The sequence below is a fragment of the Meles meles genome, chromosome 11 (genome assembly GCF_922984935.1).
Source record: "Meles meles chromosome 11, mMelMel3.1 paternal haplotype, whole genome shotgun sequence".
In the NCBI taxonomy this organism is placed as follows: Eukaryota; Metazoa; Chordata; class Mammalia; order Carnivora; family Mustelidae; genus Meles; species Meles meles.
Window position 1 is genome coordinate 53,704,284 of NC_060076.1, and position 25,783 is coordinate 53,730,066.

Below are 25,783 nucleotides of genomic sequence, written 5' to 3' on the forward strand. Positions count from 1 at the left end.
CAGTCTGGGTCGGTCTTGCAGTGCATTCAAAGAAAATAATTTTTCTAATAGAGGAAGTCTTACTATTATCCTCATCAAAAAAACATCTCTGGGTTCTGTTTCTTGTTCCACCAATTACTAGCTCTGCGACCTGGGGCAAGTTAAATTCTATGTGTCTTGGTTTCCTCAGCTGCATATTATGGATGATAATATTTAACTCAAAAACTGTTTTAAAAAAATAGATATTATCTGCAAATTACTTAGCAGAGGGCTGAGAAAATCATATCTAGTGCAAGGACAAATGTTAACAAAATGTACATAGTCCCTGAAGCCACAGTCCACAATGGAGATTTATAAAATTACAGAGAAGCCTTCTGAGAAACCTAAGTCATAAGATTATAAAAATGACAAAATATGTTTAGCATATTATCAGTTCAATTAATCACAGAAACTAAAAACTCACTTAACGGTGACAAAAATCAACTTCAGTCATTACATATTTTACATGGCATAATGCAAATGACGATCATTCACAAAATTAATTACAAATAGTTTACATATACTTGAAAATAGTGGCTTTCAGACTGAAATGTATATTTCAGACAAAAACATGACCTCATTTAAGTCCGCTGGGCCAGGAGATCAAATGCCAACCATAGCCACGTAAGACCAAATGAGAGGAGAAAGAGATTTGACTTGAATATCACTGAGAAGTGGATTCGACGTGTGCATGCTCGCTCTGGACTTATCTGGCCTTTCTCAGGCATTTCACAAGCCCAAGTTGGAAAAATAAAAATTTCTGTGGACTTAAGCTTTAGTGGAAAGGCAACAGAGAATATGGGGAAAGTTGATTAAGATGAAAAGTAAAGGCACCCTAAGGAAAATTCCTTGCAAGCTGTACTTCTCTAAAAAAAAGCAAGACAAACAAATAGGTCAGGGCAGGGGACAAAAAAGAAATCAAAACCAAAATACCCAAACACCCTCTAACTATAAGGGACTTTAATATTGCAACAAAACCAGAGAAAGAAAGAAACCCAGAAAAGTCATATGCATTGATATTCAGGCTACCAGGAAAAATATGATTTCAAACATTTTTTTAAAAGACAGTTTTGTAGGCCTATTGATTCCTTTCGCACATTTCAAGGTAAAGTGGTTACTTTGTAGTTGACTTGATAATATAACAAAGATCTCTCAGGAATCTGGATCTAACAAGAACCCTCTTTATGAAAGAAAAAGACAAGTTACAGCTCAAACTAACTGGAATAAATGCTATGCAAGTTCATGTGCTTAACATGCAATCTACTTATGCAATAATCCCATATTTCTTCCAAAGCATAAATCAATAAATCTTTCCTGCTGCACTATAAATTCCAAGGTCATGAACAAAGATGTTTATTAGTATAATTACAAGGTAGAAATAATACCATTAAGCCTCCAGTTCCAGGTCTCATAAATTAATAGAAATAGAAGATTAAGAAAGTGTCAAGTGTGGTTTTAATTTTTAGCCACTAAAAAAATTCCTAGTGTGGCTCTCTTCTCTGACATGATCTAACTTCTAGTTTCATTTTCATTTGGTCTTTGAAGTTGCTAACATTTTTTTAAAAGTACTTGCAAAGTACAATTTTGTGATCATAAAAATTAAGATATGGCCTTAAGAAAAGAGAGGGAAAAGAGCCAAATTGAATGGCTGAAGGGAATTCATTTATAATATAATGAATCACTCAACTTTAAAGAAATTCTTCAAGGGGATCTCCATGTTCAATTTCTAAATACTTAAAATTCTACACAATTCTTAAACAGTGTTTGAAATCGATCTCTAAAGAACTGCAAATATGCACGATATTAACAGTATCAATAGGTTCTTGATTACCCTCCAATATCCAGTGGCCTCACTTTTTACTCCCCACATAAGCAAAGAATCAGTATTTCAGAGAAAAAAAGTTTTTGGCATATGGTCAAAGACTTTGAGAGCATGATTTCACATGAGGAAAAAGAACTGCATCAAATGAGAATCTCTAATTTTCCATGTCTGCACTTCCTGTTATTATGGACTTTATTATCATTAGAATCTATCAAAAAGACCAGGTAGCTGTCCTATGGTTTTATTTGTTTTGTTTGGGGGCAATCTTTTTTTTTTTTTTAATATACTTTCCTTCTAACAAGCAGCAAACTGCGGTATAGAGCCTAGAAAATAAATACCCCTGATTTTTCTGTTACTGGAAGAATAAATGAATTTTAATACCATAAAGGTATGTTTATGTGCCCTCTGATTACAGCAAATCTGGAACATTTAAGGCTAAAATAAATCTCAACACATCATCTACATCTGGTACCTTTCATGTCTTGTCAGAATTTTTCACCACCTGAGAAACAAAAAAAAAAAACACCTTCTTGTAAGGATTTTAATAGGTACTCAATGCCTTAGTCTCTTGTTTAAATAAAACAGCATTCCAACAAGTAATTTTCTGGGTTCTACCAGTTGTATCACTGCTTGGGGACCAAAGACCTATTCAAATCCCAGCAAGGCTACAGGAACAGCAGCGCCTCTACCAAAGACAGTAGATTTGTTTAATAAACAAACCATCTCCACAGACTTCCCCAATCTCAGTCAGTAGTGAGGTGCTTTTGATATCTGCTACCCTTAGGACACACAGCTTTTACAGACAGTTCTAACATAGTTCTTACACAGTTTGCACATAGTTTTAATAAATCCATCATCGTTCTCTCACATAGCAAGGTTTGCAGTCTTTTCAGGGAGAGAGAAAACACAGTAAGCAGATTTACAGCACCTGAAGTTTTAGACAGTTTAGACCTTAAAATTAGTCACTAATGTTGCTGTGGCCTGTTATCCCATCTCACATCTTCGCATCTTTCATCTCTCCCTTTCTTTCTTCTCATCCCTTCTCATGTTGCATTTTCAGAATCATGGCTTTCAGAATCAGACATATCAGGATGGTCCTAATTTCTTTAAATTTCCTTCGGGTTATCCAGTGGCATCTTTCCGCTTTGCCCATTGTGGCTTCCCCAAAGCAAAAATCTTTCTTTATCTACTATGTTTGTTCCCCATCCACATACCAGATAAAAAAGAGGGATGTTAGCCCCAACAGATCCGCATACAGAGTCCTACGTTAACATTTATTAGCTGAGGAACTTGCTCAAATGACTAACATTCCTGAGACTTGTTTTCCTAACCCGGAAAAAAAGGAAATTATGCTGCCTAGACCATAGGTTGCTGTGAGGATTCAAGAGGGTGTTATATTTCCCATATCCTGCAAGGCCAGGTACAGTAATCACCCAAAAAACTGAATGCCTGCTACTCTTTGCCGTGTGAAGTCTGACCTCTGGCTCCTCCATTCTCCGAGCACAGGCAGGACTCAACACGCCAATGGCCAGTGCCCAGCCTCTTCTGTGTACCAGGCAAGGACGCGGCTCACTGGTCCACTAAAGGTACACACCCCCTAGTGATTATTTTTGCAAATCAAAAGAAGCAAATTTTTGGAGAGTTTTTTTTTTTCAATTTTACTGTTTTTTTAATTCCAGTAATAGTTAACATAGAATGTTAGGTTAGTTCAGTTGTACAATATCGTGATTCAACAATTCTCTACCAGCCCTGGAGCTGATCGTAAGTGTGCTCCTTATCCCCATCACCTACTTCACCCATCCCCCACCTACCCCCTCGGGTCACCATCAGTTTGTTCTCTAGAGTTACGAGTCTGTATCTTGGATTTGGCTTTCTCTCTTCTTTTTCCCCTTTGCTCATTTGTTTTGTTTCTTAAACCCCACATCTGAGTGAAATCATACGGTATTTGTCTTTCTCTGACTTATTAACAACAGCTAATTTTCTGATCTGTTTTTAGAAAAGAGCAAAATAATGCTACAGAGATAGTTTTAATGTAAAACTTAACAACTCTCTGACGACCTAGAGTTTCTACAAATAATATTCAGACTTCCCTAGCTCCCTCTATCTCTGGGATGGCCCCTCCGTTTTGCATAACACATGAGTGTTCACAAGTCTGTTCCCTCCCACAAACTTCAATGTCCGTGGAAACAGGAACATTCACTAGTTGTTGAATAAATATCTCCTTTGAAAACTATTTCCTCTTACAGAGTTTCTATATATAAATCTAAGCATGAGCAGAAAGTGTTGGGCATAGATTCAAAGTTACTATGTAATATTTCTGGGTATCTGACATCATTAAACAAACTTCCAATGAAATTCTTCACATAGGACTTTCCTAGGTCCTGCTCTTCTCTACCTCCTCTTTTTCTTGCTGTCTTCCAAATTTAGATCTTCCCTACATTTGTCTGCTCTCTCACGCCTTCAAGATATTTCCTCTATTCCTTACAACTCTGACGACACTTGACCACAACCGCCAACTATACATTTCCTCACTCAAATGTATGACCCTCTCAAATAAAATAAAACCAAAAACTGAAATCCTAATCTTTCTTATATTCCCCAAACTGATCTCCCACCCTAATCTCTTTCTGTTAGGAATACTATTAATCTTACACAGTAAAATATCAATTCATCTTTTATTCTTCTCTATTCCTAGAGCCTCTACCTTAAATTAACCCTCTTGTGAAGACCTACTATTGAAGGTGTCCAAAAAAGAAAGGTCCTCACCTCAGATTTTTTTAAATGAGTTATAAGCAACAAGATTAATCCTTTTCCCTGATTCTGGCCCACAGGAAAGCAGGTCAGGTATGGAGAATTCTCACATTAACTGCTCAGGCACAAAAAAAGGATAGCTTAGAAGCAGAGCTGTTTATTCAGCTACAACAAACTAGAGGTCCAAGAATAACTAGATTTTTTTTTTAACCCAAGTGGACAATTCAATCTAAAAGGAACAAAACTCAGGGCACTCTCACCCAATAATCTTAATGAGATTAAAAACACATATACACAAAATCAGGAACAAGAAGGAGCTGATAATATCAGATATATGGAGTTTTTTTAAGCATCACGAGGAACAATATGGCACAGTCCTAGGTGTGTATGAAGCACATTCTCAAATTTGAATGAAAGGGAAGATTTTTATAAAAGTATACGGTCAGACAACTGATTCAAGGAGGCCCAATATCCAATTCAAGATGACTCCCCTCCCCCATCAAAACTCCATTCTAGGAAAAAGGACAACAAAAGTAAAGGGAGAGGGATCATGAACAGAAGACTTCAGATGAAACCCAGCAGAGGGGGCTGCAGCCTTCAGCCTCAAGGACATGTGGAAGACGGGGACAGAGCAGAGGAGTGGTGCCCTACCACCTGGCAGATGTTTGTGAAAACACGAGGCACAGTAAAGGCAGCAGGAAGTCAAGGTGTGGAAGACAGAAATGCATGGGAGGACAGTACTCAGAATGTCCAACCACACCCACAAGTCCTTCCCCAACTGTGCAGAACCCACTGTAACCATTTACCTGCAAGCAAAACAGAAAAAAAAAATTATTCTGTAAAACAAACTAAAGACAAACAAGAACTGGGTGTGTGAGTGAGGGGAGAAACAGGCAGCTCAGTTATGAGCATTAGTGCCACAGAACAAAGACCAGCACGCTCATCTGGGGGTCACCCAGCCCAACAGCCAGCTCATGGCCCTTTGCTCTAGAGGAAAGCAAACCAGTCACCAAGTCTTCTCTTTTTTTCATTTTTAAATATGAACGACCAGTCTAATCCTACCATAAATTTGAGGAAAGCCTCCGTTCCAGTTACTAGGGGTGCAGAACAAACGTAGTGGTGTGAAAACCCCCATTTATTAGGCTCATGTACAGTAGTGGTGTGAAGTCCCCCACTTATTAGACTCATGGATTCTGTGGGTCGGGTAGTAAGACGAGGCATGGCAGGGAGTGAAAGCGTCTGCTCCTTGAGAACTGGAGCCGCGGCGGCAGGCTAGTGCGAAATCATCAGAAGGCTCATTCACACGCGTCTGGCAGCAGATGGATGCCGGCTTGTTGCATCAGACCTGAAAACAGCCATCCATAGTTCACCATGTGACCTGCGCCGCTAGAGAACAATGGCTGGATTCCACCAGAGAACACTGACAGAGAGACTCAAGAGAAGCCAAGAGCAAGAGAAGAGAATGAACAGGCAGAAGCCAGGGTGCCTTTTATGACCTAGTGCTAAAAGTCAGGCAGTATCACTTCTTCCTTAATGCTCTTCACAGGAGTAGTCACGAAGGCCCACCCAATCTCAAGGAGAGGGTAACAAACATGACCTCTTAATATTGGGCTGGTAAGATTCTGGAAGTATCTTCCAGGGACTAGAAGGACCAGAAATATTACTGTGGCTATCTCTGTACAATACAGTCTTTGACAGCCCCCCACATGAAAGAAAGGGGGCGAGAGAAACAAACAGGAAAGATACATAGAGACCTCAGAAGAAAGAATTTAAATAATTGTTTATTGTCTGTTAAACACACAAAAACCATGCTTTAAAAAGGATGTTATAAAAAGAGAACTAGAGAAAGAACAGCAATTCTTAGAAATTAAAAATGAGTAGCAATATAAAATATCTAAACAGAAAAATTAAACATGCAGACTTGACCAGAATCAAAAACAAAAAGAAAATATAAGACAAAATGTAAGAACCACAGAGAATCAAGTCAGGATATTCAACTTCTGACAGACTAATAGGCGTTCCAGAGAGAGAGAAGGAGGGGGGTTGAGGGGAAGCAGGAGAAAATGAGGTTGAATTTTGAAGCATCTATCCAGTATCATTCCACAAAGTAAGAACGTTAATCCTTCCGAGGATTAGCATCTGCCTCATTTTGGTACTCTCCTGCTGCCAAGACTGAGCTAAACTTGAAGTAGGCTGAATTACCAACACTCACGTGAAGATAAGCTTTTGAAAGCTGAACAGCTGCAGATGAAGACATTTCTAGAATTATTCCAATTTCCATTTCTAGATATTTTAACCAATCTGCTTTTCTAAAAAAAATCCATCAGAGAAAATAAAATGCCCCAGATTCTGAAAGAAAATACTGTATTGGAAATAGATGGGCTGTGAAGTTGGGCAGATCCTGAATTGAAACGCTGATGCCACAACCTACAAACACGTGATTCTGGGCAAATGTATTAATAACTCTGATCCTTAATTCATTATACATTTATATTTGTGCATTATCATATACATCTTTCCAAGTAATCGTGAGCATTACAGAAAGTGTAACAGAGTTTCTGGTCTACAGTAGTGATATTGTTAGTGAGATGTTCAAGGTCCTCATGAGATTCACCAGGTGTGATAGCCACATTCCCACTCTGCCTACATCATCAGAGGAACATTCTCTGAACTAATGCTAGGATAACTGATCTACTCATTGCCTGGCCTCATTTACTGCCTGTCTTGTGGTTTCAGTTATCAGTTATGTGCTTTGTATTTTTAAGGCAGGAGTCCACAGCAAACAGAAGCAAATTGATAGGTTCTACTTCTAATAGGGTGAACTAGAAAAGTACTGTCATCTGAGATTTAGCCATGGATGGAGGTAGAAGAAAAGCTGGGGTGATTCTCCTTTTGTTCCGCCTGCCTACCATGAGAGGAGAGATGGGAGAGTTAGAGCAGGAGAAAAGTAAACTCCTTCCGTCTCTTTATTTATTATTACTTCCGTAAGCATAGTAAGTGGATTACTGCCATCAAAGTCTGAGAACCCAAGAGGAAAGGAAACATTTGACTGGCCTCAAGTCTCAAGCCATGTAGATAATGACTATCTCATAATAATACTGTGAGCTATGTTGGAATTCAGGCAATGATTGGACCACCAGAGGCTGTCCAAGCAAATTACAAGGGACCATTTGTACACAAAGCACAATGATGAGTCTAGGGGTAAGACAATAGTAATGGATTAGTAAGAGAGCTGTCAAATTGTACACAAATACTTGTTTCTTAAGAGTTTACCATAGAGAAATCAGCCAGTTTCCTGCATGGACTTTGCTGTGTTTAGCTATTTTAATAAAGATTTTTATAATTACCAAAAAAAAGAAAATCCTGTGAAATTCAGAGTTCTAATCTAGGTCTTAGCGAAAGCACAGGCTTTGTCAATGGAGACCATAAGATCATGTAAATCAAAGCACTTGCTACCACCTGGGGGCGGCATACCACTAACTGTTAGAAACAACCTAAGGGCAAGGAGCCAACAGAAGACTTAACATGCAAACGACAAAGACCACACCCAAAACATGTCATAAAATAGGTTTTTACCAGTGTACATTCCACCATACATACATACACTCAGATATACCTAGATGTATAGTGTGTATATTTACATACACAATTAATATATAAGTAGAAATAAATAGTTATATATAGAATTGTTATATACAACTTGCACTATATACTATATGTAAACATATAAATGAAATCTATGTAATTTACTTATATGGAGTATATAATTGTATAGTATGTGTATGTATATACAGGTAACTGTATATATGTATTATTATCTGTATATATATATGAATATGATTAAAACCAAAACATCAATGTCATTTTTTAATAAAATGGAAATTTTGATAATGAACTGTACAATTCCTTTTTGTAAAGTTCAAAAGAGACTTTTCCCTACCGTGTAGCCTAATTCAGAATATGATTAAATGGCTTGATAGGGGAAAGTCAGATTCACTGCTATTGAATTTTCTTTAAGCAGGCAATATATGATAGATAATAGAAATATGCATACTTTCAAGTCTAGAAGCAATAATATCTTCTAAAAGTGACCCCTAGAATGACTTTGTTCAAAGGCAAATAATTTTCGATTCTGTCATAAAATATTCTTATGATACACCAAAAAAATGTGACATTTATCCATTTTCTTTTAAAAAGACGTGAAGCAGGGCGCCTGGGTAGCTCAGTCAGTTAAGCATCTGCCTTCCGGTCAGGTCATGATCTCAGAACCCTGGGATCAAGCCCCGTAACCAGCTCCCTGCTCAGGGAGGAGTTTGCTTCTCCCTCTCCCTCTGCCTCCTCCCCCCTGCTCATGCTCTGTCAATTTCTTTCTCACAAATAAATAAAATCTTAAAAACTAAAAAGGTGTGAATCATTTTATTTTTCTTAAATACAAAAATATAAAAATTTCCTGCTGTGATAAATTGATATTAAAATCTTCCAACCATAACACTCTTTAAAGCTATTAAGGATCTAAAGAAAAACCTTCTAAGCAATATTAACAAACACATCTGGCCTTTATATAAAGCAGCCTCACATCATATATATTGTCAACTTTTTTCCAATTATTTTTTCTTCATCTATACAATGTAAGCAATAATTCTTCTCTTAAAATATCACAACTGTTAAATAAAATATTATGAAGTGCCTTACCAATATGTCTAACTAAAGCATATACTCAGAAATGTTTGTTCTCCCTCTTTTCTAAAACTACACTACAGGAATATCCGGGTGGCTCAGTCAGTTGGTGCCTGATTCTTGGCTTCTGCTCAGGTCATGATCTAAGGGTCGTGGGATCGAGCCCTGTGTTGGGCTTGTGCTGAGTGTGGAGTCTGCTTAAGATTTTCTCTCTCCCTCTCTTTCTGTTCCTCCCTGATTAATAATAATAATAATAATAATATACTACAAATAAATTAACTTTACACAAAATTATTATTTTTTTTTTTAGATTTTATTTATTTGATAGAGATCACAAGCGGGCAGAGAGGCAGGCAGAGAGAGAGGAGGAAGCAGGCTCCCCGCTGAGCAGAGAGCCCGATGTGGGGCTCGATCCCAGGACCCTGAGACCATGACCTGAGCTGAAGGCAGAGGCTTTAACCCACTGAGCCACCCAGGTGCCCCATACACAAAATTATTTGAACAAAAAAAACACTTATGTGGTGGAAAATTCATTGCTCATTTTATGCTCACTACAAAACCAAAAACATACAGCTTTCCTTATCTGTCACACTGGTAAATGTTCTTGGCTTTGGTGTTTTCATGGTAATACCTAATGATATCCAATGCTGGTGAAAATGGGGTCAAATATGTGCTTTTTTTTTAAGATTTATTTATTTTATTTATTTATTTGAGGAGGGTAGGGGCACAGGGAGTAGGAGAGAGAGACTCTCAAGCAAACTCCACACTGAGCTCAGAGCCCAATGCAAGGCTTGATCTCACAAGCCTGAGATCACAACCTGAGCCAAAACCAAGAGCCCCACGTTCAACCAACTAAGCCACCCAGCACCCCAAGCAGGTGCTCTTATATACCTTTTCAGATATATACACCAGAAGAAATACAGATCTGAAAAAAATGTTCATAGTCTTACACACACACACACACACACACCAACTTAAAAGTATCTATATTTTTGGCCCAATAAATCCTGCTTCTTGAGCTCTATCCTGAGAATATAATCAGCTATGTAGTCAAAGATTTAAATATAAAGTACTCATCTTAATTTTAATAGTGGGAAATGGATACATTCTGAATATCCAACGAGAAAATAGTTAAATATATTTTAACACATAAGATGGAATAGGATATGGCTTATCAAGATAAGCTTCTTAAATAATTTTAACATTGACATGTGTTGCTAAGAATTATCCTTGACTCCTCTCTTTCACACGTCATACCTAATCCACCAGAAATTCTGCACATTTTACCATCAAAATGCAAATATATCCAGAATCTCATTATTCTTTACGCCAAGCACCCTGTTCCAAGCCACCATTATCTCTGGGCTAGATCATACTGTTAGCCTCTAATTGGTATCTGTTTCTACTTTGGCATACCTATGGTCTAAATTCTAATAGATGCCAGAATGGTGTGAATGTAAATGTCAAAGTAATACCACTCTGCCTAAAAAACAAGATATAGCATTATATATAGCAGACTTCCAGTTTTATTTACCAAATATGAATGATGGTTACCTATGTGTGACAATGGGTCTGCATATATTTTGGGGGCTTTTTTTTTTCTATGTTTTTAAAGTTTTTCTTACTTTGATCATGTTTTATCAGAAAAACAAATTAGGTAATGTTTGTAAAAAATTTTACATGAAGTTGAACTGTATTATTCAAAATACTTTCAATAATATTTAAAATATGATCTAACCAAAGATTAGATTCAATTAAGAAACATGTCAACTCTAATCTCAAATTGCCACTTCCTGATCACAAATTTAAACATGGACAAGGCATTTTATTTTATTTTATTTTTTTTTTTTTAAAGATTTTATTTATTTATTTGACAGAGATCACAAGCAGGCAGAGAGGCAGGCAGAGAGAGAGGAGGAAGCAGGCTCCCCGCTGAGCAGAGAGCCCGATGCAGGGCTCGATCCCAGGATCCTGGGATCATGACCCGAGCTGAAGGCAGAGGCTTCAACCCACTGAGCCACCCAGGCGCCCCAGGACAAGGCATTTTAAAATGATATATGACAGCATACACTTCAAAAAAAAGTAAATTATGTCAGGTAAGTTTAAACAGAAAAGGAATTTTATTTTAGTATATATTTTTATGTTGTTCAGATTAACAAAATAGGAATAACAACTTTTTGTAAATCTTCTAGATTCTAGCTTGAATCTTCTCTGCTAAATTAATATTTTTAAAAAATGTTCTCAGAGCTGTTGTTTTCTTAATTCTTTTTTCTCTGACCTTGAAATATAATTGACTACCATATAGGTCTCAATGGTATAAGTCATTAGGAAGATAAAAAATATATGGGATTAAAGTAAAAAAACGATAAGACTTAAATTAAGTAATGACGTTAATAATCCTACTTTATGAAAGTGGGTTATGTGATAGATGTTAATTATTATTATAATCAGGGTTTATCAAGTAAAAACTGTTTAAATTTTCTAAGGTAAATGAATTTGAGGCCTCTTTTGTTAAAAGCTACTAGAGGAAATATGGCTATTTATTCAAAATTATGTAAATAAGTGACTTCGGTGCAATCGTCACTTCTATACCCCCAGAGTATGTCAAGTAATTTTAGTAATAATATAAAAGTTAGTACTTTTTTAACAAAAAGAAGGTAAATATTCATAAAATGTGACCCTTGTCATCCAACTCCAAAATATCCCTGCAAATTATTCCATTTGAATTTTTAAAAACATACTCTTTCTTCTTGCTTCTTTCCCATCCATAATCTGAGTAATTATGTTTCAGAATGGAAAATAATAAAGCACAGGTTAATTTTCTATTAAAATTAAAATTGAGACATAAGCAAGAAAAAACCAGAGCAGCTGCAGGAAGGTGAGGAACAATCCAGGGAGCTTGAAAGAGACATCTTTGAGACCCTGTGAGTCTGCTGCCGGTTGATGGACAATAGACAAGATAGTAGAAGTAGGCAGGTGACAGAAATGATGACAAAAAAGCTGAGGCCCCTGGGCGGCGCAGTCAGTTGAGTGACCAACTCTTGGTTCCAGCTCAGGTCATGATCTCAGGGGTTTGTTTTTGTTTTTTTTTTTTTTTTAAGATTTTATTTGTTTGACAGAGAGATCACAAGTAGGCAGAGAGGCAGGCAGAAAGAGAGGGGGAAGCAGGCTCCCCGCTGAGCAGAGGGCCCGATATGGGGCTCGATCCCAGGACTCTGAGACCATGACCTGACCCGAAGGCAGAGGCTTAACGCACTGAGCCACCCAGGTGCCCCCAATGATCTCAGGGTTTTGAGAGCTCAGCGAGCGGTCTGCTAACGTTTCTCTCTCCCTCTCCCCCCACCCCTCCCATGCTCATTCTTTTTAAAAAATGATGACGAAAAAGGACACATAAATAAGAGCCGGACCCAAATCAGACAAAGCAATTATTTGGGGAGACTTGCTGTGAATAAATCTTTATTTTTTTCCTAAGCCATTCTCTTTCAACCAATGTCTGCAGAATTCCAAAACTGTGACAATTCAGAGAATTTAAGATTTTATAATAGTTTCAGAAGTTCTCACCCACTGTCATATCAAAAATCTCACTAAGCATTAAGATAATGGTATTCTTGTTACGCTGAAAAAATAAATAAAATGAGAAAAAAAAAAAAAAAAAAAAAGATAATGGTATTCTTTTTAAAATTCAATATGTTCTCCACAAAGTCAAGTACTGTACTCTCCACACAGCAATGGCTCAAATATGTGTATTTATTAGATGAACAAAATTTATTTTTTAAGAAAGATAAATCTGGGGGTGATTTTTTAACTTTATAGAAAGATTGTTGGCTTTATTAATTATCCTATAAATATAAAAATGTTTAAATTTTCTATAAATAATAAATACATCTAATATATTTCAGATATAATTGAAAGTTATCAGAATTTAATAGATACCTAACTTTTCATGAGGAACAACTAGAGTTATACCTTTATTCTAATCCTAATGATTTAGTCATTCTTAATGTCAAACTTAGTAGGGAGAGAGCAAAATTAAAAAAAAACAAACTCTTCATATAACCAGTGTCATTTCAGGACTGTTAATTCATTTTCTCCTTACTCTAATCTATTAATATTTTTCTAAATGCACAGATCTAATGCCCATCAGCAAATGAATAACTAAACAAACCATGATATTTACAGTATGGAATTCTGTGCATTGCCTAAAATGATAGTTCATTTAAGGTTTGTTGTTTAAGGCTCAAAAAGTTTTGAACTATTTTAGTCCAGACTTGTGGTTTCTGAGGCAACACAACTGCCTCAAAAAGTTGGCAGGTTTTTAATCTGTTTGCTTCCAGTCAGTGCCACGTACCAATAAATACTCCAAGACTCTGTCTCCTTCCTGCTGTGCCTGTTTCCATATGCCCGCGTGTGCGCACAGGCATTGACCTTAATGGTGATGACCCTGCGCCCAGCTAGATGACAGGTGAGAGTAAGAGAACTATCCCTCTAATCTGTCCTAAGCCAATGCCTATACTTTGGTGTTGGTTAGAGCATCAGCCCATTTTCAGGTACAAATTTCTGTATTAGCTCCTGAAACTATTTTACCTCACAGGTTGACCCTCTCATTACCGTAACTCTATTTATTTTAATCATTTTGTCATGTATGTCATTAAAAAAAATACGTAAGGCAGAATCCAAGATGAACTGGTTCGTATAAATGTGACTAAATTTAAATCTAAGCTTAAAGTCAAGAAAAAAATAAATAAAAACATACTTTACATATGAAATAAAGAAATGCTTCCTAACAAAACTGCTTCGGGGATGGGGCGCCTGGATGGCTCGGTCGGTTAAATGGCTGCCTTCACAATCCCAGCGTCCTGGGATCCAGTCCTGCGTCAGGCTCCCTGCTCAGCGGGGAGTCTGCTTCTCCCTCTACCCCTCTCCCCCTTGCTCAATCTCTCTTTCTCTCAATCTCTTTCTCTCAATCTCTCTCTCTCTCTCTCAAATAAATAAATTCTTAAAAAAAAAAAAAAAACTGTTTCAGAGGTTCAGTAGCACTAATGATATTATAGACAAACAATGTAAAATACCTTAGGAATGGAGTGGAGAAATAGGGAAAAGATAATAAATCTTTGACTTGTTCCACTTTTTTCCATATGACATTTTCCATATCCATTTGTTTACAGCTCCCAATCATAGAGAGGTATGCTAGATCTATGTGGTTCCCACCTTCAAACCATGCTCCCTTTGCTGACTTGAGATCTTAGAGAATTTTATAACTATTAAACTAGTTCCATTAATTCAAAATCAGCAACAGAAAGCCATCTTTCGGGACACCTAGGTGGCTCAGTTGGTTAAGCAGCTGCCTTCGGTTCAGGTCATGATCCCAGCCGCCCTGGGATCGAGTCCCACATTGGGCTCCTTGCTTGGCAGGGAGCCTGCTTCTCCCTCTGCCTCTGCCTGCCACTCTGTCTGCCTGTGCTCACTCTCTCTGACCAAAAAAAAAAAAAAAGAAAAAAAGAAAGAAAAAGAAAAAAGAAAGCCATCTTTCCTAAGCCCACAGATTTTAAGATTTTCTCTTTGTCTCTGCTATTCTATAGATTCATTACTCTGTTTCTAGGCACTTACTCATTTTTTTCATCCTGCTCACAGTTCAGTGAGTTCCTTCAATTTGAGAAGTTACTCTTTCTTTAAATCTATAAAACTTTTAGTCATTCTTGCTCAAAATATTGCTTTGCCCTGATTCTGCTTCTAAAAGTTTATTAAACATTTTTCAGTCAATTTTACTCTACTTTCATTCTTTTATTAAATATATCTCATTCTCGGGACCCCTGAGTGGCTCAGTCAGTTAAGTGTTTGCCTTTGGCTTGGGTCATGATCCCAGGTCCTGGGGATTGAGTCCTGCATTGGGCTCTCTGCTCAGGGGGGAGTCTGCTTCTCCCTCTCCCTCTGCCTGCTGCTCCCCCTGCTTGTTCTCACTCTCTCTCTCTGACGAATAAATAAATAAAATCTTTTATGCATTATGTGTGTGTGTGTGTGTAATTCTCTTTTTTGTTGGTATTAACTTCCTATTCTCCACCACTTTGTCTCTGCAGAGAATTCTGGATGATTTCCTCACTATCTTTCAGTTCCCTAACATCTCTTCAATGTCTACCCAATGTTCAAACTGTTCACTGCATTTTTCATTTCAAGGACATCTTCATTTCATGTCTTATAATTTCTTTCTTTTTTAAAGATTTTATTTATTTATTTGACAGAGAGAGATCACAAGTAGGCAGAGAGGCAGGCAGAGAGAGAGAGAGGAGGAAGCAGGCTCCCGGCTGAGCAGGGAGCCCGATGCGGGACTCGATCCCAGGACCCCGGGATCATGACCTGAGCCGAAGGCAGTGGCTTAAACCACTGAGCCACCCACGTGCCCTCATGTCTTATAATTTCTATTCATACCTTATTTCTCACAATATTTAAAAACACTTAAAGTATAATCTAAAGTAACTTTCAACCTGAAAAGTCTCAGAAAGGGAGAATTTGCTTTCTCTGCCTATTTTCAAGATGGGACATCTCTTCCTTCAGACTTGGACCTCAGACCGGAACAAACACCATTGTCTCTCCTGCTTCTCAGGCTTTCAGACTCTAACTGGAACTACACCACCGACTCTCCTGGGTCTGCAGCTTGCCAACTGCAGACCCTGGGACTTCCAGCCTCCACAACCGTGTGAACCAATTCCTTATAATAAATCTCCACTTACATACTTCTTTGTCTCTTTAGAGTGTCCACAGTATTTGGCTGGGTTCTCATAACTACAAGGATGAACACTCTCTGCACATATGAAAAACATGAATATATACACACACAGATGTATATACGCAAACACACACAGAGTTCTCTGGAGAATCCATTCTAATACAAAACCATCTACATTGATACAGGGGAACAAACAGTATGGACATACTCCCTCTCACACACACAACATACATACAATCATGTTCTCTATACACACATAAATTCCATATTATCTAAAGAAAGCCTCTTACACATTCTGTTTGCTTTTGTCTTCCTCATCTCAGGCTTCATCGGTTTCACCTTTAATTGCTTTACAAAACTAGTTTTTCTCCCTCTCATTGACAGAGAGGTCTAAGACCACCCTGTATATTGTCCACTGGTTGTATAAATGAGAATAGTTTTAAAAACTTAGCATCATTTTATATGCACAATGCCTGCTAAGCATGATATGAAGAAAGTGTGAAAAAATAATTTAAAATGTGTGAAAATTATGGGGCGCCTGGGTGGCTCAGTTGATTGAGCTGCTGCCTTCGGCTCAGGTCATGGTCTCGGGGTCCTGGGATCGAGCCCCGCATCGGGCTCTCTGCTCCGCGGGGAGCCTGCTTCCTCCTCTCTCTCTGCCTGCCTCTCTGCCTACTTGTGATCTCTCTCTGTCAAATAAATAAATAAAATCTTTAAAAAATAATAAAAAATATATATATATATAAAATGTGTGAAAGTTTAAAAAAAAAAAAGTACCTTTCAACACTGAGTATTCCTACCACCTGAGGTACAATTTTCTCATTTGATGTGCAATTCATTTCTTCACATGGTGTCGTAATATTGAACTTCCCATAAAAGTCTCCTGTGCTCTATAAAGCACCCCTACTGAATATTCTCAAGCCTTCTTCGACCAGGTCACACGGGTTCTGCAAGGCGTGGCCCATACAGAAGATCACTGCTCAGCAGAGCAGCCCTTGGATATGAAGGGAGCATAAACCGAGACCTGACTTTAATGGGTGGCACGAGCCTGGCCTTCCATTTCCTTTGTGACTTTTCCCCTACCCAATGTCCAGAGTAGATATCAAATTCCCCTGTAGCTGGCAGGCAGGAGTATCTCCTCTCTACTCCCCCATGGGGCAGCCCTTCCCGACCCCCCAGCTTCACACCAGTACCTCTTTCCTAGTCTAATCTCAGGGAAGCCTGGATTTCCCTAACGTTAGGATTACCAACTCTAGCCCCCAGCTTGGTGCGTACACCATAGTGAGTTCCCTATACTTCTCCTCCTCTCACCGCCTGGTTGTGGATATCCTATTTCTAGTCTCTCAGTATTTCGCTCACGTCGCTTTAAGCTCAGCTATATACTGCACAATTCATTTGTGGTATTTTATCTAGTTTCCACTCCATGTGTTTGGGGTAAGAAGGGAAGTCCTTTCACGTGAGCAAAATTTTGATACTATGAAAATGACAAGGACAGTATGAGAGAGATAAATAACAAAACAATCAAATTGAGAACATCGATTTTTAAAGTCATAAGTGAAAAATTAAACTGAGTGCAGAAATGTATTTTTAAAAATCAACACAACTAAACAGGATTGATTTAGGTATGAGAGGCTGGCTTAACATTAGAATACTGAATAATGTAATGAGGGGGTCAGCAACTTCAGATACGAAATAGTTTAGGCTTTCTGCTCACCTACAGTTCCTGTCACATGTTCTTTGAGCTGCTTCTTTGTTTTTTAAAGATCCTTTAAACATTAAAAACCATTCTTTGATTTTGGGCCATACAAACCCAGGCTGTGGGCCACAGTTTGCCAATCCCCGATATAATGCAACACACCAACAGAATAAGGGAGACGAATCATAATTATTCCCACAGATACATAAAAATGTATGGGATAATATCCAACATTCATTCACGGTATTTTTATTTATGCATCATCCAGGAAGAAAACTCCTTTAACCCAATAAGGATTTATCAACTAAAAACCTGTAGCAAACTTCCTTCCTTTTTTTTTTATTATTTCTTTTCAGCATTAACAGAATTCATTGTTTATGCACCACACCCAGTGCTCCATGCAATACGTGCCCTCCATAATACCCACCACATGGCTCCCCCAACCTCCCACCCCCAACCCCTTCAAAACCCTCAGATTGTTTTTCATGTCTCTCATGATTCATCCCCCCTTCCAATTTCCCTCAACTCCCTTCTCCTCTCCATCTCCCTATGTCCTCCATGTTCTTTGTTATGCTCCACAAATAAGTGAAACCATATGATCCTTGACTCTCTCTGCTTGACTTATTTCACTCAGCATAATCTCTTCCAGTCCCATCCATGTTGATACAAAAGTTGGGTATTCATCCTTTCTGATGGAGACATAATACTCCATCGTGTATATGGACCAAATCTTCCTTATCCATTCATCCGTTGAAGGGCATCTTGGTTCTTTCCACAGTTTAGCGACCGTGGCCATTGCTGCTTTAAACATTGGGGTACAGATGGCCCTTCTTTTCACTACATCTGTATCTTTGGGGTAAATACCCAGTAGTGCAATTGCAGGGTCATAGGGAAACTCTATTTTTAATTTCTTAAGGAATCTCCACACTGAAAACTTCCTTCTTAATGGACAGACTTAAGAAAGAGTCTCTTCGGGGCGCCTGGGTGGCTCAGTGGATTAAGCCGCTGCCTTCGGCTCAGGTCATGATCTCAGGGTCCTGGGATCGAGCCCCGCATCGGGTTCTCTGCTCCGCAGGGAGCCTGCTTCCTCCTCTCTCTCTGCCTGCCTCTCTGCCTACTTGTGATCTCTCTCTCTGTCAAATAAATAAATTAAAAAAAATCTTTAAAAAAAAAAAAAAAAAAAGAAAGAGTCTCTTCAAGGCGGAGAGCAAGATAAGGATGCCTGCTGCCCCTACCCCTACTCAGCACTGAACCCTAGCCAGTGAAGTCAGAAAAAATATAAAGATGAAGGTTTGGAAAGGAAAAATAAACTGTCACTATAGAACAAATAATATAATGTTCTGTGTAGAAAACCCTAGAAAGTACAGATCAAGTATTACTCAAATTGGTAAGAGAGTTTAGCAGTTTGGCTGAATATAAGATTAACATACCTGTCTGTGTGACAGTTTCTTTGTTGAATTCCGTCTGGTGAGGGGCTCCTGAAAGAACTAAATTAGGCAAGCTTTCTTTCAGAGAAAATCTTTCACTAGCTTCTGCCCAGACACTACCGACATGAAATTATCCCACTCGGGTTATTGGGCCGTTCCTTAGTATGGGAGCCTCAGGCTCAAGGCCTGATCTGCTGGTGGAGCCCAAAGCTCTGTCTCCTTCTAGAAGAGCCCAAAGCTCTTCTAACATTGGCTTTGATATCGGCCTGCACAGTAAGCCCCACATCTGTTCACACTGCTAACACTGATTCCACTCATTGGGGTTTGTTGGTGTTAGAATACTTTTGTCCTTGGAGATTCTTTACTCTTTGATGCGCTACTGTAATACAGGAAGTATCTTGGTCAAAATCTAGCTGTAACATAAAGGAAGGCCTTTCTGAACATCACATCCAACATATGATTTATAAAGAAACTATTACATATTTATAAAGAAACTATTACATAGAAAAATGACTAAAAACAAAACTCCAGAATGTTAATTAGTTGTTTTCAGATGATAAGTTATAAGTAACTTGTTTTCTCTTCTGTACTTTCCATATCTTGTATTCACGATCTTGTTTTGTTTTTATAAAGAAGCAAGGCACTTTATTATTATTTTTTTTAGGACTGTATTTATTCATAAGAGAAGACAAGCAGGGGGAGAGGCAGAGGCAGAGGGAGAAGCAAGCTCCCCACTGGGCAGGGAGTCTACTGCAGGACTCGATCCCAGGCCCTGGTATCAAGATTTGAGCTGATGGTAGATGCTTAACTGACTGAGCCACTCAGGCATCTCAAGACACTTTACTTTTTAAAACAAGTTATGCACAGGACAAATAAAATACTATTCATTTAAGTATTACTGAAAAAACACAAAAGAATATTTATCAACAATACACTTGCTTTTCAACCAGTATCCTAATTAATTCTCATAAAAATTCTGTAACATAAGTATCATTATCCCTAATTTTGCAGAAGATGAAACTGAGGCTAAGAAAGGTTAAGTTATTTGCCCAAGTGACAGAATGGGGATTTGAATTCAGAAATACCTGTTCCAAGGCCAGTGTTTTTTCTGCTGAACTATGCTGCCTCCCACAAGAGAGCATCTTCACATCACCACCTGCTAGTTCTAATTAAGAGATAGTAATTAAACAATTCTCCACTCCTGACAACAATATTTAAGCTACTGGCATTTTAAAGAAATTAATATGAACAGCTTTTTATCTGCTGGAAGGTGCTACACCTAAACACAAACTCCAAGCTATTACAGAAAGAAAAGACTCCAATAGGACACAGTTACATGCTTTGTCAAACCCTAGTTAATTGTATTATCTATTAATGGGACATGTTGACCAATGTATTTCTAAAAATGTTCGACTCAACTAGTAATCAAAGAAATACAAATTAGAATGACAAGGCCATATTATGAAATTGGCAAAATTTTTTAAGTAGAAATAGCCAGGTTGGGTAAAAAGTGAAACTGCTATACATTTTAGGAGAGAAGTTAACTCACCAATATTTGCTGTAGGCCAATTTATAATATTTACCACTTTAAAATTCGTGTGGCCTTTCACCTAGGAATTCCTCATCTAGGAAGTTATGCTAAGGAAATAATCACAGATATGTATATAAGGATTTAGCCACAGGGTTACTCATCTTAGAACTACATGGAAGGAAGGGAGGGAGGAAGGAAGGAAGGAAGGAAAATGAAAGTAATCTTACAATAAGAAACTGGGTTAATTAACTATGCATATTCAAAAGAATTCCATCCGTCATTAAAGATGATGACACTGCTATATTTATTGGGTTGGAAAGAAACTGTTGACATGATGTTTTTAAAAAAATAAATTAGAAATTATATATAACAGTATTACTGTATTTTCACTAACCTATATTTGGTTATATTTCTATTATTTATAAAACATAAGGACTGAAATAATATACAACAAAATCTTGACTATAGATATATCTGATGATGTGATTTGGGATTCTTTTAACTTTCATTTTTCTTCATTTATATTTTCTTTTTTTATGCAATGGAATTTATTATTTGTGTAAAAAAAGGAGAAAAAAATTTTGGTATCACAGAATCATATCAGCTAGTAAAAATATCTACAACTAGGGGCGCCTGGGTGGCTCAGTGGGTTAAAGCCTCTGCCTTCGGCTCAGGTCATGATCCCAGGGTCCTGGGATCAAGCCCCGCATCGGGCTCTCTGCTCAGCAGGGAGCCTGCTTCCTCTTCTCTCTCTGCCTGCCTCTCTGCCTGGTTGTGATTTCTCTCTGTCAAATAAATAAAATATTAAAAAAAAATCTACAACTATTATTAATATATATTAAGTAATATTTTCTGAAATAGTATGTACATTCTCATTTATGTAAGAAAAACTATATATATTAAGTTGAACCATACAAAACTGCTGGCATTTGTCTGTTTTTCATTTATAAAAACAGCAATTTCAAGTGGATCAACTTAATACACATATTAGGAAAAATACATTCCAAAATATTAATAGTATCCTAGGAGTTCTAGGAGGCCTTTTCTTTCGTTAAGGTCATCTATATTTCCTTCTTTAAATTCATCTGTATTTTCTTTTTTTTTTTTTTTTTTTAATTTTTTATTTCTTTGACAGAGAGAAATCACAACTAGGCAGAGAGGCACGCAGAGAGAGAGGAGGAAGCAGGCTCCCTGCCAAGCAGAGAGCCCGATGCGGGGCTCGATCCCAGGACCCCGGGACCATGACCTGAGCTGAAGGCAGAGGCTTTAACCCACTGAGCCACCCAGGCGCCCCTCATCTGTATTTTCTTTTTTAAATTTCACTAATTTCTAATTTTTTCTAAAACACTAAATCCCAGTCTCCATATTTATAGGCCAGAAGATCCCAAGCAAGTCAACTGAACTCTCTTAGTTTCATCAAAAAACAATGGGCGGGGGCCACGTGGGTAGATCAGTCTGTTGAGCATCTACCTTCGGCTCAGGTCATGATCTCAGCGTCCTGGGATTGAGCCCTGCATCAGGCTCCTCTCAGGAGGAAACCTGCTTCTCCATCTGTCTCCACTGTTCCCCCTGCTTGTGCTATCTCTGTCAAATAATATCTTTTTAAAAAATGGGAATATATCAAACACAAAAATAAATTCAAAATGGATTCAAGACCTAATGTGAGACTTGAAACCATAAAAATCGTAGAGGAGAACACAGACAATAATCTCTTTAACATCAGCCATAGCAACTTCCTTCTAGATACATCTCCTGAGGCCAGGGAAACAAAAGCAGAAATGGACTATTGGGACTTCAGGATAAAATGCTTCTGCACACAATCACCAAAACTACAAGACAACTTACAGAAGGAGATATTTGCAGATGACATATCTAATAAAGGATCAATATTCAAAATAGATAAAGAATTTATAAAACTCAACACCCAAAAAATAATAATCCAATTAAAAAGTGGACGGAAGACATGAATGCACATTTTTCCAAAGAAGACATACAGTACAATTCTATTATACTTTAGAGTCAACATTTCCCATACCACAGTCCTAACTCCATTAATGAAACTTTCTAAATGACAACTATTTTATCCTTTTCCCTTCTAAGTAGCTTTGCCACAAATATACGACAGAGAGAACAACTTTTCCTAACCAAACCATCCTCCTCCCCAGACACGCACTTATATAAGAATCAGATAGACCCAGACCCAAAACTTTTCAAAATCCGAAAGATACGTAGAGTTTCAATGTCCAGGGGGCATAAAACAAGTAAAAGAAAAGAACTAAAGAGAAGAGGAAACAAGGAAGTTAAATGAAAAAAAACTTGAAATAGTAATTATTACTGGAAAGACCCCTACTTTGTTTTCAGCCATTAAGTAAAACCTACTTCTACATTTTCGATACATGTGAATGCACACTTGGAATTGAGGTCCGGGAACCAAGTTCATTCCATCCTTATGAAGTTGTACAGGATAAAATTTCAGATCTTGGGTTCTATTCCTTAGCCAGGAGATATAAATGATTCCCTCGATGATCCACACCTACAGGAAATAAATGACTATGCAAGAGATACTGTCCTACCTTAACAGCTTCTCCCAGAGTTTGGTTTTTGTCAGCTTCCTCACTGGAATGCAGTTCAAGTCTGTAATTCAACTCCTGGAGCTGCTGTGCCTGCTCGTTCAGTAGCATTTGGGCCTGTTGTTCCCGAAGTAATGCATTATTCAGTTCTTCACATGCACTTTCAAACTTCTCATGGGTGATCAATTTCTGAAAAAAGGTTAAAAAATTCAGTTATAAGCTAGCTGCGTGGTTGTATCATTTAATCTTCAGAATTCGATTTGCCAACATAGACTGTAACACACTCATTTCTAAGTGTCTGATACATGACAAAAGTACAACTTGTTTTTCTTAATCTCACAAATCAAGATTTAAAAAAAATCACTCTGGGGGCACCTGGGTGGCTCAGTGGGTTAAAGCCTCTGCTTTCTGCTCAGGTCATGATCCCAAAGGTCCCGGGATCAAGCCCCGAATCTGGCTCTCTGCTCAGTGGGGAGCCTGCTTCCCTTCCTCTCTCTCTGGCTGCCTCTCTGCCTACCTGTGATCTCTGTCTGTCAAATAAACAAATAAAATCTTTAAAAAAAAAAAATCACCCTGGTTTCTAATGCAGAACAGCTATATTCCCAAAGTGATCATTTTTAGTCAAATAAAATCTTAGGAAACTTATTTCAAGTTCACATAAATCCATAATGCTCAGTTTACATTTTCATACATGAGCACTTTTTATAAAGAATGTGATTGCAGGAACTAAAGCCTTTAATGCGTGGCGATGATTTTAAGTGATTACGCAAAAATCTGTGTTCGGCATACGTTACTATTCACGTCTCCCTAGTCAAACATCCTCTCCTTCGAGAGTCTACCAGACCATCCTTTCCCCCCTCCTCCGACTCCTCACACGGCCATACCATATTCTATTATTTTCTTTTAATTCTTTTAATTATTTTAATTTTATTTTTAAGTATTTTAATTATTTTAATTATTTATTTTATTTTCATTATCTAAATTCACTTCATGTAACTATTCCCTTTTTTACTGCCTGTCTGCACTCTGCCACCAACCACACGTCTAAGGATGGGAACACCCCTGGGCAACGACCTCATTCTGCTTTCTCACCCAACACACAGTAGAGTGCCTGGTACTCAGTAGTGCCCAGCAGATATTTGTTGAGTAAAAGAATATTCCTACATAAACATCTACAAATAAAACTTTACGTCAGAGTATACAGCAGAGTATTTACAGTATGATCTAAATCTAAAGACTGCTTTTGAGAATGGAGAGATACATCTGTCTGAACAGTTCTAGCCAGGGGCCATCCCTTAAAGGGTGGGGAATCCAGGGCAGGACACACATGTATTATCTCCTGTTCAAAACAATTAAGCAAATTAAAATTAATTACAGCAGACAACAAGAGACATCTTGATCTTGAAGTACAAAGTGTGGGAATGTTTCACAAAAGGGAAGCGACCTGAGAAACATATATGGAAAACTAAAAGGCACGGTACAAGTTAATTAACCATGCTGTATATATAAATATATATGTCTATGTAAGACTGATAACTTTCCCAATGATGAAAAGATTTGAAGGTAAATATAATTAACCACAAATATAAAGCAAATTGATTTAATTTTTTTTTAATTTGGGGGGAGGGGAAGAGCAGAATAAAAATCCTATTGATTCTAGGCATCTGGAGTATATAAACCAGTGCAGTTGAATGTGGATTTTATCTCTGAGTTTTCTGCCACATGAGACAAATGTGCTTGGCTACAGTTTCCTCATGGGCCAACAACAGCAAGCATGCATCTCGGGCAGAGAAAAAACGTTCTGCTAGAACTAAGTTTGAGGATAAGTTTATTACTTGGCTCTTTCTGTATCATAATATAGTTTTAACTCAGTTTTACTTTGGCCCCAGGTATCTTGCCTGCTGCCTCCCACAAGCAACTGTCTTTTACTATTATTTGCCTTTTCTTTTTTTTTTTTTTTTTAAAGATTTTATTTATTTGACAAACAGAAATCACAAGTAGGCAGAGAGGCAGGCAGAGAGAGAGAGGGAAGCAGGCTCCCTGCTGAGCAGAGACCCCGATGCGGGGCTCGATCCCAGGACCCTGGGATCATGACCTGAGCCGAAGGCAGAGGCTTTAACCCACTGAGCCACCCAGGCGCCCCTATTATTTGCCTTTTCAAAGGTGGATATAACGCACTCCTCAACACTGATTAAATTTTAAAGTATCACAAAAGCAACAGCAACATTCTAGCATAAAAATAGATGGGGAATGATTTACCTAAGTCGACACAAGGTAACAGGAATGATCCCAAGCACAGAGGAAAGAAAGTTGCCTCATTTCCTGAGAGTCCTCTAGGATCCTATATTGGATGTATCTCTGATACTTTTACAGTGTTTAGATGTGCAGGAACACTTATCTTGTACTCCCTGCTAACAGCTGCCTTACTCTCCACATTGTCCCATTACAGCTAAACCCTCCACTTCGAGAACAGCAGCTTTAACGGCCTCCTCTGGGCACTCCCATTCATTTCAACCTCTTACCTACCATCCCTCTTTCCCCTGATGCCACAGCGCTCTTCTCAGTCTTAT

General features: G+C 38.0%; 1 protein-coding gene across 1 annotated transcript in view; it reads right to left on the minus strand.

The window, feature by feature from the left end:
* CCDC171 (coiled-coil domain containing 171) overlaps window positions 1-25,783 on the minus strand; it is a 300,537-nt gene that overhangs the window by 109,604 nt on the left and 165,150 nt on the right. Inside the window, exon 21 of the mRNA XM_046023926.1 lies at window positions 23,217-23,402. Coding sequence (XP_045879882.1) covers window positions 23,217-23,402 — 186 coding nt within the window. The remainder of the gene's footprint in view (window positions 1-23,216; window positions 23,403-25,783) is intronic.